The sequence below is a fragment of the Rhinatrema bivittatum genome, chromosome 2 (genome assembly GCF_901001135.1).
Source record: "Rhinatrema bivittatum chromosome 2, aRhiBiv1.1, whole genome shotgun sequence".
In the NCBI taxonomy this organism is placed as follows: Eukaryota; Metazoa; Chordata; class Amphibia; order Gymnophiona; family Rhinatrematidae; genus Rhinatrema; species Rhinatrema bivittatum.
In genome coordinates, this window is record NC_042616.1 from 811,449,656 (window position 1) to 811,462,812 (window position 13,157).

The 13,157-nt window shown below is 49.5% G+C and overlaps 1 protein-coding gene across 1 annotated transcript in view; it reads left to right on the top strand.

The window, feature by feature from the left end:
• The window catches only part of TONSL (tonsoku like, DNA repair protein), a 228,033-nt gene that overhangs the window by 115,247 nt on the left and 99,629 nt on the right, over positions 1-13,157 (top strand). Inside the window, exon 13 of the mRNA XM_029587216.1 lies at positions 2,632-2,795. Within this exon, the coding sequence (XP_029443076.1) occupies positions 2,632-2,795 (164 nt within the window). The remainder of the gene's footprint in view (positions 1-2,631; positions 2,796-13,157) is intronic.

A 13,157-nucleotide genomic window follows, 5' to 3' on the forward strand; every position in this document is an offset into this window, starting at 1 on the left:
TGAGCAGACTGGATGGGCCATTTGGTCTTCTGCCGTCATTTCTATGTTTTTATGTAAGAGCATCAGTTGTCATCTGTGAATAATTCTCTTCCGCATGGAAACTCTTCACTCAGTCATAATGACTGTACAACCAGGAAAGTTCCTAACCTCCCTGGACCTGTGAGGCCTATCTTCATATCCCAATCCTACGCTTTGTGGTACTGGGTCACCATTACCAGTTCTGGGTGCTGCCCTTCAGCCTAGCAACCACCCCCAGAACATTCTCCAAAATTATGGTGGTCGTGGCACCAAAAGTCACCAAGTGTCTCTGGAAATGGACCCCTTTTAAGGAATGGGCGAAGCTAAATCTACAAGGATCTCGACCGCCCAAATCGCGGGAAAAAACATCATAGCAGACTCTCAACAGGGAGAGTCTGGATCAAGGAGAATGGGCGTTGTCGACCAGAGCCTTCCAACTCCTAGTAGATCGCTGGGGTCTCCCATCCATCGACCTACTGGCCACATTTCCCAATGCAAAGGTCTCCCTGATTCTTCATCTCAGACTAGATCAACGCCCTTGTCCAGACCTGGCCAGAGAAGGTCTTACTGTACGCCTTCCCCCCTATGGCCCCTGCTGGGCAAGATCATCCGCAAGATCGAACACCACAGAGGATTGGTCCTTCTAGTGGCCCTGGGTTCGCCCAGATGTCCATGGTATGCAGACATGCGGAGGCTTCACGTGGAGCGTCCCCTTCGCCTCCCCCCGCACAGGGACCTTCTCCAACAAGGTCCGGTCCTTCATGAGGACTCAACTCTATTCTGTCTTACGGTCTGGCCCTTGAGAGGGCTCGCCTGACGAAGCAGGGATATTTGGCGACCGTAATCAGCACCTTGCTCAGTGCGCGGAAATTCTCAACATCCTTGACATATGTACAGATCTGGAGAATATTTGAGGCCTGGTGCATAGAAACCCCACCCCCACCCCCAAATGACCAAGATCCCCATGATTCTGGAATTTTTACAGGATGGCCTGATCAAAGGATTGTCCCTCAACTCCTTGAAGATCCAGGTGGCGGCCCTCTCCTGCTTCAGGGGAGAGGTGAACAGAACCCACCTGTCGATGCATCTGGACTTACCCTGTTTCCTAAAAGGAGTTAAACACCTCAGACCATCCTTAAAGTGGCTGGTCCCCTTATGGAACCTCAATCTAGTATTGGACGTTTTAGCAGGGCCTTCCTTTAAGACACTGCGCACTCTGTCTCTATGCCTATTAACACTGAAGACTGTATTCTTGGTGGCGATCTGCTTGGCTCGTCGCATCTCTGAACTGTCATGTCTGGAACTGTTCCTCCGGTTCACTTCAGGAATGTTGCAGCTTCGCATCGTCTCTTCCTTCTTACCAAAGGTAGTCTTGTAGTTTCACCTGAACCAGACCATCTCCTTACCTTCCCTGGATGGATGCAAGAACACAGAAAACTACCACCTACTTTGCCACTTAAACGTCAGTATGCTTCTAGTACAGTACCTGGAACGCTCAGAATCAATGCGCAAGACAGACCGCTTGTTTGTCTTCATGGGGGAAGAAAAGACGAAGCGACTTCGCGAGTTACCATAGCTCCTGGATTAAGGAAGTGATCACGGGAGATTATGTGGAGGTAGGGAAGCCTTTACCCCTTCAGGTTAAAGCTCATACCACTGAGGCCCAGGCTGTATCCTGGGCAGAAGCTAAGCTACTATGTCCCATCGACATCTGTCGAGCAGCGACGTGGTCTTCCTTGCACACCTTCTCCAGGTTCTTTCGCCTGGATGTGCAGGCCCGAGAGGACGCAGCCTTTGCAAGGATGGTGCTAACCGAACCACAGGCAGTCTTCCGCCTCGTTTAGGAGTAGCTTTTGTACATCCCATTGGTCCTGTGTTCTTCTGGCTATACGCTAGGAAATGGAGAAATTACTTATCTGATAATTTCGTTTTCCTTAGTGTAGACAGATGGACTCAGCATCCCGCCCGCAGCTGCCCAGGAGAGGCACCAAGGAATCGCCCATGAGATGAATCTAGATTCCATGTGGTTACTGGTAAGCCGTTACCCTATCCCTAGTCCAGGGCATCTATAGTATTGCTGGGATTCAACACTTATGCTGGTTGAGTACAGGTGCATTCTCCAGTTTTTAATCAAATTCTTCAATAATATGTCCAAAATGGCCTTTTGAAGAGCATACTGAATGGCTGAGGTTACTGCAGGGGATGTATCTAAGGTGATGTCAGCTTTGAAACCTTACTCTGTCTCCATCTGCTAGCAGGGGAGCACATAACCCATTGGTCCTGAGTCCATCTGTCTACACTAAGGAAAACGAATTATCAGGTAAGTAATTTCTCCAATTCAGCTGTGCTTTTAGCCAGGTAAATGCAGAAGAATATCCATTCTCTGTAGCTGCATTGGCCATGCTGAAAATCAGCTGTGAGTTGAAGCCATGGGAGTTAGAGTAGGTGGGCTGGGGTATGTGAGCATATCGCTCACAACGTAGGTGAGTTGGGGTGGGTAAGTGGCACTCTGGCTATTACAGGAGATATCACTGACAGAATAGATGGGCTGGGATGGGATGGGAAGCAGCTTTCTGCATGGACATTTATTGCATGTATCTTTCACACCTACAGAGATTGTCCAGTATCTGCTGGAACATGGTGCGAATATAAATGATCCTGGTGGCCCCCTGTGTGAGGGGATCACCCCGCTTCATGATGCTCTTTCCTGTGGGCACTTTGAGGTAGCACAGCTGCTGATAAAAAGAGGGGCCTCGGTGACACAGAAGAGTGCCAAGGTGAGTGGCAGGGACCATGCTGCTATTCCATGATGTCACATGATTAGCATTGAATTATGTCCGTGACCTTCAGGCATTGAGCGTCGCCATAATCCCACACGATGTCTTATTGTCTGAGGACACATAGTAACATAGTAATGATGGCAGAAAAGGACAAGATGGTCTATCCAGTCTGCCCAGCAAGCTTCTTAAATGCTGCTCCATGCAGTTATCCCCAAGCCTTATGATAAGAGTACTAATATTTACAACCTAATCCAAGCAACTGTCAAACCCATAACAAATTATTGCTAGCAACAGTTTTACTGGGTGAGGAGCATCCTTGACAATTCAGATAATGCTGCTTGACTATCTTTGCTTTGGGACTTGTACCTTTTCCCTTATGTCTGCTTGTCAATACCCCACACCATAAAAGTCAGGGCCCATGTTATTTGTCTTCTATATCCAATTCTCCTTCTCCGCACCGCCCCCCCCCCCCCCCCACTGTCAAAGTGGGGAGTGATTTTGCAGTTGCATCAAGGCTGTTGGTTGAAGGTAGTCATCCCTCTGCCTTCTGTTAAAGATATTAACTGCTGCTCTGTGCAAGTTACCTGCATGCATTCTCCTCTTCATTTCCATCCTCCAGCCTTTGAGGATCTAAAGGATTGATCACATGCCCCTTTGAATTTGTTGACTGTTTTCTTCTTCACTACCTCCTCAGGAAGGGCATTCCAAACATTTACCACCCTGTCTATAAGAAATTGCCATACTGGGTCAGACCAAAGGTCCATTCCCTGTACGTACCAGGATCAGTCCAGACTGCTGGGTTATGCCTCCCGTCCAGCAGATGGAGTCAGAGAGAAACTGAAAAGGCACCACTGATATACCCTGGTGCGCCCCCTGCGATCCTCCAGTATATCTCTGACTCCAGCAGATGAGAGAGCATAACCTTGCGGTCCTGATCTCCTGTAAATTGATTTGTGAAGGGATTTCCCTATCAGGTTTGACTTAATATAGAGGAGAAATCCTGTGACTAGATCAATTAGTGATTTGTACCTAATTTGGTAATAATAAGTGGAGCCATAGCAGGCCAGGCAGGGCACTGCCCTACAGCCTTTTCCCGGGGTTTTTTTTCAGTCTTACCCAGTGAGAGGAGGGGAGGATTAATCGGTGGGCCGGTCACTCTCCCTATCCGCCTCCTGAGAAGTTTCATTCCTCGGAGAAGAAAGTTCAGTCGGGTGTGCTACACCCCCTGCAGGCTCCACCAGCCAATTGTCTGTGAGGTACTTTAGCTGCAGGTGGCAGCGCTATTAAAAAAAAAAAAAAATAAAATTTAAAAACGAGGTAATTGTGTCCACTGCCTGCGTTCCTCACTGTGGTCTCCGGAAGGGGTGGCTTGTCACCCAGCCCTTACTCGCGCCGTTTTTCGCGCCGTTTTTTGGTGTTAAAAAAAAAAACAAAAAAAAAAAACCATGCCCCGAGGCACTGTTTGTACGGCATGTGGGGAGCCGGGCCGTCGGCTCTCCTGCGAGGGCCTTTGCTCCCGGTGCCTTCCCGGGGGTGAGGGTTCCTCGCGGGGGTCAGCCGCGGCCGGGAGCTCCCCTTCCCCGCGGCGTGGGGCACGGCCAGCGTCGGCCAAATCTCGGCAGTCCGCGCTGCCGATACCGGGGGCGGCGGCCATTTTAGAAAATTCGGCGGCCATTTTAAATGACTCGGATCGCGATGCGGTTTCGTCGGAAGAAGGGGATGACTCCCCCCCCCCCCCCCCTGTCCCCACCGGATCTTAGCCCCCGCGGGTTACCAGGGCCTGTTAATTTGCCACCTGTGGGAGCAAAAGGAGGTTCTTTGAAGAGGCCTCATCCCTTTTCCTCACAATTTGTACTTTTGCTCCACAAGGCTTATATGGAGGCCGAAGCGGAATGGGAGCAGGGTACTCCTGCCCCAGATAAACGGGGGAGACTTTCTACTGGTCTCTTTGGCTTGGGGGATGCAGCCCCGGCTCCTCCTCAACCTCCGCAGCAGGCTGCTCCAGCTCCTTCGGCTCCCCCTCCAAAACCTCCTCAGCATGTAGCTCCGGCCCCCCTTTCACAGGATCCGTCCACGCCGGATCCTGATATGGATGTAGGGGGTACGGACCCGGTTGAGGGGGATGATCCTCAGATACTCCGCTTATTTCATAAGGAAGAACTGGATCCCTTGATTGCCCATGTTCTTCGGGAACTAAAGATTCCAGTACCCCAGGTTGACTCCAATTTCCAGCCAGGGGATTTTGAATTAGACGGGCTCCGCACGCCTGCGCATGCCTTTCCTTTTCATAATAAACTGTTTCAGCTTGTATCCCGGGAATGGGATAATCCGGAGGCAACTCTTAGGGTCAGCCGCGCTATGGATAAGCTTTACCCTCTCCCTGCGGATTCCTTGGAGCTCCTTAGGGTGCCAAGGGTGGATTCGGCGGTCACTGCCATGGCTAAACATACCACCATTCCCGTAACAGGGGGTACGGCCCTTAAGGATCTTCAGGATCGGAAGCTGGAGACGTTGCTTAAGCGCATCTTTGAGGTTTCGGCTTTTGGGAGTACGGGCGGCCGTTTGCAGCTGCATGGTACAAAGGGCTACCCTTCGTTGGGTACAACAGATGTTGACATCTCAAGATCTGCCTCCGGATGAAGCAGAGCAAGCAAACCGTATAGAATCCGCGGTGGCTTACGCCGCGGATGCCTTTTATGACCTCCGCACTTCGGCCCGGTCTATGTCTTCGGCTGTGTCGGCACGGAGGTTACTCTGGCTGCGTCATTGGGCGGCAGACTCTTCCTCCAAGGCCCAACTCGGTTCCTTTCCCTTTCGGGGCAAGTTGTTATTTGGCACCGAGTTAGAAGACCTTATCCGATCTTTGGGGGAGAATAAAGTGTTTAAGTTGCCAGAGGACAAGCCTAGATTTTTTCGCCCTTCGGGTACCTTCCGCGGACGGTTTCGCGGGCAATGCCGTTTTCGCTCGGGAAGGGGGTCCTCTTTTGCTACCCAACAGCCGTCTCCGCGTTCCCAGTCATGGACTCCTTCCTTTCGTGGTAGAAGGCCGGCACGCGCAGGGGCGTCTCATACCTTCGCCACCTCTAAGGCGGCTCAATGAAGGGACGCCGGTCCATTCCTCCGTCCCGGAGGTAGGAGGACGACTCTCTTACTTTCGGGAGGAATGGGCCACAATTACCTCAGACCAATGGGTCCTCGACATTATATCTCACGGCTACGCCCTAGATTTTGCAAGGCCCCTGCGCGATTTGTTCCTTATCTCTCCCAGCGGTTCTCAGGTAAAGCAACAGCGAATTGCTCAGACCCTGGAGCGATTGCAGGCGCTGGGTGCAATAGTGCCTGTGCCGCCCGCCGAGCAACGCACGGGCCGTTATTCCATCTATTTCATCGTTCCCAAGAAGGAGGGCACATTTCGGCCGATTCTGGATCTCAAGTGAGTCAACAGGGCGTTGCGCATACCGCGGTTTCGGATGGAGACCCTGCGCTCGGTCATAGCGGCGGTACACAAAGGCGAGTATTTGGCTTCCTTAGATCTCACGGAGGCTTACTTGCACATAGGGATACAAGAGTTCTATCAAAGATTTCTGCGCTTTATGGTCCTGGGATCTCACTTCCAGTTTTGTGCTCTTCCGTTCGGTCTGGCGACAGCTCCGAGGGTGTTCACCAAGGTAATGGTGGTGGTGGCGGCAAGTCTTCGGAGAGACGGAGTGTTGGTACACCCGTATTTGGACGATTGGCTCATCCGAGCAAAATCGCGACGTCTCTGCGAAGATGCGATTCAGGCAGTCCTTCACCGGCTCCACTCCTTGGGGTGGGTGGTCAATTACACCAAGAGCCATCTGATCCCCTCCCAGAATTTGGAATTTCTGGGCGCCTCGTTCGATACGAAAGTGGGAAAGGTTTCTCTCCCACAGGCAAGGATGGAGCGTCTGATGGCGCACGTTCGCCGTCTCCTCGCCCTTCCCCTGCCTGTGGTATGGGATTACTTACAGGTTCTTGGATATATGGCATCCACACTGGATTTGGTTCCGTGGTCATTTGCGCATATGCGGCCACTACAGAGGGCGCTTCTGTCTCGTTGGGACCCCAAATCGGAAGAGTTTCAGATACCTTTGCCACTCTTACCCCCAGCGAGGACCAGTCTACAATGGTGGTTGGATCCGGTCCACTTGCTCCAAGGCACCGATTTGGATCCGCCTCAATGGATCATTGTCACGACCGATGCCAGTCTGACGGGCTGGGGAGCAGTCTGTCAGTCTCAGTCCGCTCAGGGACGTTGGACGCCTCCTCAGACCAAGTGGTCGATCAATCGTTTGGAAACAAGGGCGGTTCGCCTAGCATTACAGCACTTTCTGCCTTTGATTCGGGACAGAGCAGTTCGGGTTCTGTCCGACAACGCAACCACGGTAGCGTATATAAATCGGCAAGGCGGTACACGGAGTCTACCTGTAGCAACCGAAGCCAGCCAGTTGATGGTGTGGGCAGAGCAGCACCTGTCTCGGATTGCGGCGTCCCACATCTCAGGAGTCGACAACGTTCAAGCAGACTATCTCAGCCGGCAACGACTAGACCCGGGAGAGTGGGAACTATCTCCCGAGGCACTCAGACTCATCTGTCGCCGGTGGGGAACTCCCCGGTTGGACCTCATGGCAACTCGTTTGAATGCCAAGGCAGCTCGCTTCTTCAGTCGCAGAAGGGAACACGGGTCGGAGGGCGTAGACGCGCTAGCTCTTCCCTGGCCTGCGCACGTTCTTCTGTATGTGTTTCCACCGTGGCCGTTGGTGGGGAAAATATTGCGTCGCATAGAATCCCACACGGGACCCGTCATTCTCGTAGCTCCGGAGTGGCCGAGGAGGCCGTGGTTCGCCGACCTCATCAATCTAGCGGTGGACGGCCCCTTGCGGCTCGGTCATCTGCCTCGACTCCTTCGGCAGGGTCCAGTATTTTTCGACCAGGCCGATCGCTTTTGTCTAGCGGCTTGGCTTATGAGAGGCGGCAATTGAGAAGGAAAGGATATTCCGAGTCGGTCATTACTACTCTTCTGCAGGCTCGTAAGCCCTCTACCTCGGTTGCTTATGTCAGGGTATGGAAGGTTTTTGACTCCTGGTGTCAGGGTCTGGAAGTGCCGTCGCGGAAGGCTACGGTGTCTCATATTCTGACTTTTTTGCAAGAGGATCTAAAGAAGGGTTTATCCTATAATTCTCTGCGTGTGCAGGTAGCGGCCTTAGGCTGTTACCGCGGTAAACTTGACGGAGTTTCCATTGCCATGCATCCGGACGTTGCATGATTTTTAAAGGGAGTTAAACATTTGCGACCCCCGGTGCGACCTATCTGTCCTTCTTGGAGTTTAAATTTGGTTCTCCGGGGTCTTTGTACTTCTCCGTTTGAGCCTCTACGAAGGACTACTCTCAAGGATCTCACTCTCAAAACTGTTTTTCTCGTCGCTATTTGTTCAGCTCGCCGAATCTCGGAACTTCAGGCGTTGTCTTGTAGGGAACCTTTTCTCCGTATTTCTAATTCGGGGGTTTCTCTACGTACCGTTCCTTCGTTTTTGCCTAAGGTAGTTTCCGCCTTTCACGTCAACCAGACGGTGGACCTACCGGCATTTGCGGTGGACGGGGCTGAGGCGTCGCGGCAACCGGAACTTCGCAAGTTGGATGTTCGAAGGACGCTCTTGCGGTACCTGGACGTTACCAACCCCTTTCGGTTGTCTGAGCATCTGTTTGTCTTGTGGGGTGGTCCAAAGAAGGGCAATAAAGCTTCAAAAACTACGATCGCACGCTGGTTGAAAGAGGCGATTGTGTCTACTTACATTTCCCAAGGTCGCGCCGTTCCGGAGGGTCTTAAGGCTCATTCTCTGCGCTCCCAGGCGGCGTCGTGGGCAGAGAGTGGGTTTATTTCCTCGCAGGAAATTTGCCGAGCGGCTACTTGGAAGACATTGCACACCTTTGCGAGACATTACCGTTTGGACGTGCGCGCTCCGACGGTGGACTCATTCGGCAGTGGTGTGCTTCGTGCGGGACTGTCAGGGTCCCACCCCGTTTAGGGCAGCTTGGGTACTTCCCAGCAGTCTGGACTGATCCTGGTACGTACAGGGAAAGGAAAATTAGGACTTACCTGATAATTTTCATTCCTGTAGTACCAAGGATCAGTCCAGACGCCCGCCCATTTCAGTGAAGAGTGTAGAGTCCCGCAACTGTTGTTTTTTCGTGTTTTTCGGGTTCCGTTTTTTACGGGCACTTGCTTGTTTTCATGGTTTCCTCGTTTTTTTCCACATGTTCATATACGTTTCATCTTTATATTGAGCTAGTCACAGAATTTGCCATTGTTTTCTAATTTCATACTGCTTTGTTATGGATTATACTGGAGGATCGCAGGGGGCGCACCAGGGTATATCAGTGGTGCCTTTTCAGTTTCTCTCTGACTCCATCTGCTGGACGGGAGGCATAACCCAGCAGTCTGGACTGATCCTTGGTACTACAGGAATGAAAATTATCAGGTAAGTCCTAATTTTCCTTCAAGCCCAGCATCCTGTTTCCAACAGAGGCCAAACTAGGCTACAAGAAACCTGGCAAGTACCCAAAAACTAAGTCTATTCCATGTTACCCAAACACTAAAGATCCCATGCTACTAATGCCTTTAGTGGCAGAGGCCATTTCCTAAGTCAACTTGATTAATAGCAGTTAATGGACTTCTCCTCCAGGAACTTATCCAAACCTTTTTTTTGAACCCAGCTACAATAACTGCACTAACCACATCCTCTGGCAACAAATTCCAGAGCTTAATTGTACTTTCCCTATATGTATCCGGATCAGTCCAGACCGCTGGGTTATGCCTCCCTTCAGCAGATGGAGTCGGAGAAAAAAGCTGTAAGGCACCCCCTGATAACCCGGTGTGCCACCTGTGATCCTTCAGTATTTCTCGGACTCCAGCAGATGAAGTATGGCATAACCTGTGGTCCTGCTCCTTTACAAATGTTTGAATCTTTAATAAGTTGGAAGGGGCCTTTTCGCCCTTCGGTGCCTCTGGCTAGATCAATTATGTAAATAAATAACGTTCCAGCAATTATGCAAGGAAATAAACACTTAATCATGTTACTAGTTACCACGAGGACGGCTCCTTGTCCCTCACGTATTCTCTTGTATATTGCACTTTATCTTCGTTCCCCCTTTCTTGTTTCCTACTCCCAGTTAAGGCACCCTTGTTATAACTTTATACTCCTTCAAACTGTCTCTTGTTGTTTGGTTATATTTACTGCCTAGTTCGATGTAAACCGAGTTGGTTTGATTTGTATCAAGAAAGTCGGTATATAAAAGCCTTAAATAAATAAATAAATTAAAATCAAGGTTTTAGTAAGTAGCTTGGAAAAAAAAAAGGTTTTAAGGCTGAGGGAAGTACAAGGAGTACGGATTCTCCCTTGGAGGATAGTTTTAGTGTCAGCAGGCAAGGCAGGGCTCTGGTCCTAAAGTCTCTATACCTGGAGTAGATTCAGAAGCCCGGTGAGAGGGGGGATTTACCGGTGGGCCGGTCCCTCCCTCCTCCATACCTCCAGAGACACTTCCTTCCTCTGTTGAAGGCTACTTTTTAGTCATTACACTCAGGGACGTTTCATTCCCCTGTTAGACCGGCTCAATTAAAAAAAAAAAAAAATAATAATAAATATAAATAAATAATATAAAATAGAGCCATGACAGCCTGCTTATTTCCCGGGTCTCTAGAAGGGGTAATTATCTATTACCCAGCCTTTTTCCTCAGCAGCTTCTCTTACCATGCCGCGGGGATCGCGATGCTCAGCCTGTGGAGAGCCGGCAGCGCGGCTCTCCCGCGAGGGACTGTGTTCTCGCTGCATTCCTGGGGGGGTGAAGGCCCTTCACAGTTGCCTGCAGTAGACAAAAGAATATCGCGGCCGCTAGAAGCTGGAACCCGTCAGCTGCTTCAGAAGAAACAGCCGTCCCCGATTAACGTGGCCATTTTGGGAGACTCTAGCTCAGGTGCTGCACAGGGCTCCGGGGGAGGGGATTTCCCACCGCCACCTAATTTGAGTCCTGATAAGCCCCTCGATTCGGGGATTGATCCTCAGTCTCCTCCTTCCTTGCCTCGGGGGGGGGGGGGAGCCTTAAAGAGGCAGCACCCCTTTTCTTCACAATTTGTCCTTTTACTCCATAAGGGCTTATATGGAGGCAGAGGCTGATTTGGCTTTGCAGGAGTCTCCTCAGGCTAAGATCCCCTACTAGAAAACCATACATAGCCACCCTGCAAACCCCCTCACCAAAACATTTCAAATACGCATCCACCAAAGCTCGTGCCATATCCCTAGCTGGCCCCATGCTAAGGAATTCCATGCCTACTGATTTACGTCTTGAACTGTCCCCAAAAACCTTTAAGCAAAAGCTCAAGACATGGCTCTTCACTAAAGCCTACACATGACCTTCACATGTTCCTTCTCAGCCCTACTTACCCTTCCCTCTATACCTCCTCAATCTTTTATCCTTTAAGTTAAGACACTGAAGATGTCACCCCCCTCCCCGACCCCTCACTCCTACCTCCATTTCACAGCAGTCAACTCCATTTTCATTCCTACCTAGCACCTTTCATCCCTAGCACCTTTCTTGCTATTTTATAAAACCGAAGAATCTGCTGTTTTTAACAGCCTTAAATGTATATAATCCCTTCCTCCTTTACCTTATTCTCTTCTTCCCCTATTTAAACTCATACCCCCTCACTCCTTTTCCCCCCCTACAGTTCTCCCTTGAATATATAATAAATTGTAATATTACAACTAATCCATATAATATTATCACAATATATCTATTTATATTTTATAACATGTTTTTTGTTAATGCATTTAACTGTTTTAATGTAAAGTTTCTCAGTTGTTTTCTTACTGTTTTATGTACAACGCAATTGCGGATTTTTGTTCTATGTACACCGACGTGATATCTCTGATGAGCGGTGGTATACAAAAACCAATAAATAAAATAGTGAGCACTAGGTTGTAGAGATGTGAATCGGAACTGAAATCCGAACCGATTCTGGTTCCGATTCACATCTATAGAGATGTGAATCTGAACTGAAATCCGAACCGATTCTGGTTCCGATTCACATCTCTACTAGGTTGATTATAACTTCCTTCCTCATAGGTTCCATTTCCATTTGTTTGAACAGAGCCCCTTGAAAAGGGCATCCACTATCTCTCTACTTCTCACAGATTCTGCAGAAGGGCTACTCCAATTCACATCCGGCAAATTAAAATCTTCAATGAGCAACACTTCTCCCTTCTTTCCCACCTTTTGGATGTCTTTGATCAGATCTTTGTCCAGTTCTTCTGTTTGAATCGGAGGTCTGTAGATCACTCCAGTAAAAAATGGATTACCATCATCTTTTTCTAGGACGGCCCATAATGCTTCTTCTCTACCCCGCATCCCTTGCAGTTCAGTAGCTTGAATATTGTTTTTGACATAAAGAGCTACTCCTCCCCCTTTTCTGTCCTCTGTCCTTTCTTAGCAAGTTATAGCCCAGGAAGGCCTTATCCCAATCGTGAGACTCAGTGAGCCAGGTCTCTTAACAGCAACAACGTCCAAATCTGCCTCCACCATTAGGGCCTGCAGATCTGGGATTTTATTACCCAGACTATGAACATTTGTGGTCATAGCTTTCCAGCCTCTTTTGATTTGTAGATCTACCTAGATGTTAGTATTTTTTTTGGTTCAATACCCCTTGCTGTGCAACTGATTGCACACCACACCCACAAGTCTGATAGGTATAGCCCTGTATTTCTCTTAAAAACTCACAGGGAATTAATATAATAACTAGCAAAGATAATTCCACCTAGACAACAAATGTAAGGATCTGGCAACAGACAAGACAAAATAAGCAGCAGCAGAAATAAAGTTCTGTCTTTTGGAGAAGAATTGTTTGGGGGGGTGGAGTTAATCAGCCCCCACCAGACAGAAAGTAACAGCAGAATAAAGCAATATGTATTGGCAAAACAGTAATCCAACCAGCTGTCAGCAAACACGTCTTTTTCCTAGTGTGTCAGTGCTATGATAACCACTCTTTTGCAGACTCAGGGCAACCTCAATCCTAGGTACCATAGATGTTTCATGTTATGGGTGCGTGCTCTCTCCGTAGGGGTTACCATTGGCCCTACCTGTTACTTTGTCACACTGCTGCAGCCATAGATGTCACCGTATTCAGCAGGTACAGGTCATGGGCTTCTGTGACTTGTCTATGACCCTCTGCTACATGCCAAGTCTGTACTCGACTGACTTTGGCATTTTTGGCTAGAGCTGGCAGCCTGCACCAAGAGCCTTGTAAAGGGAAGCCCCTCATTGTGTACATCTCCTCTTCTGCTCCCCT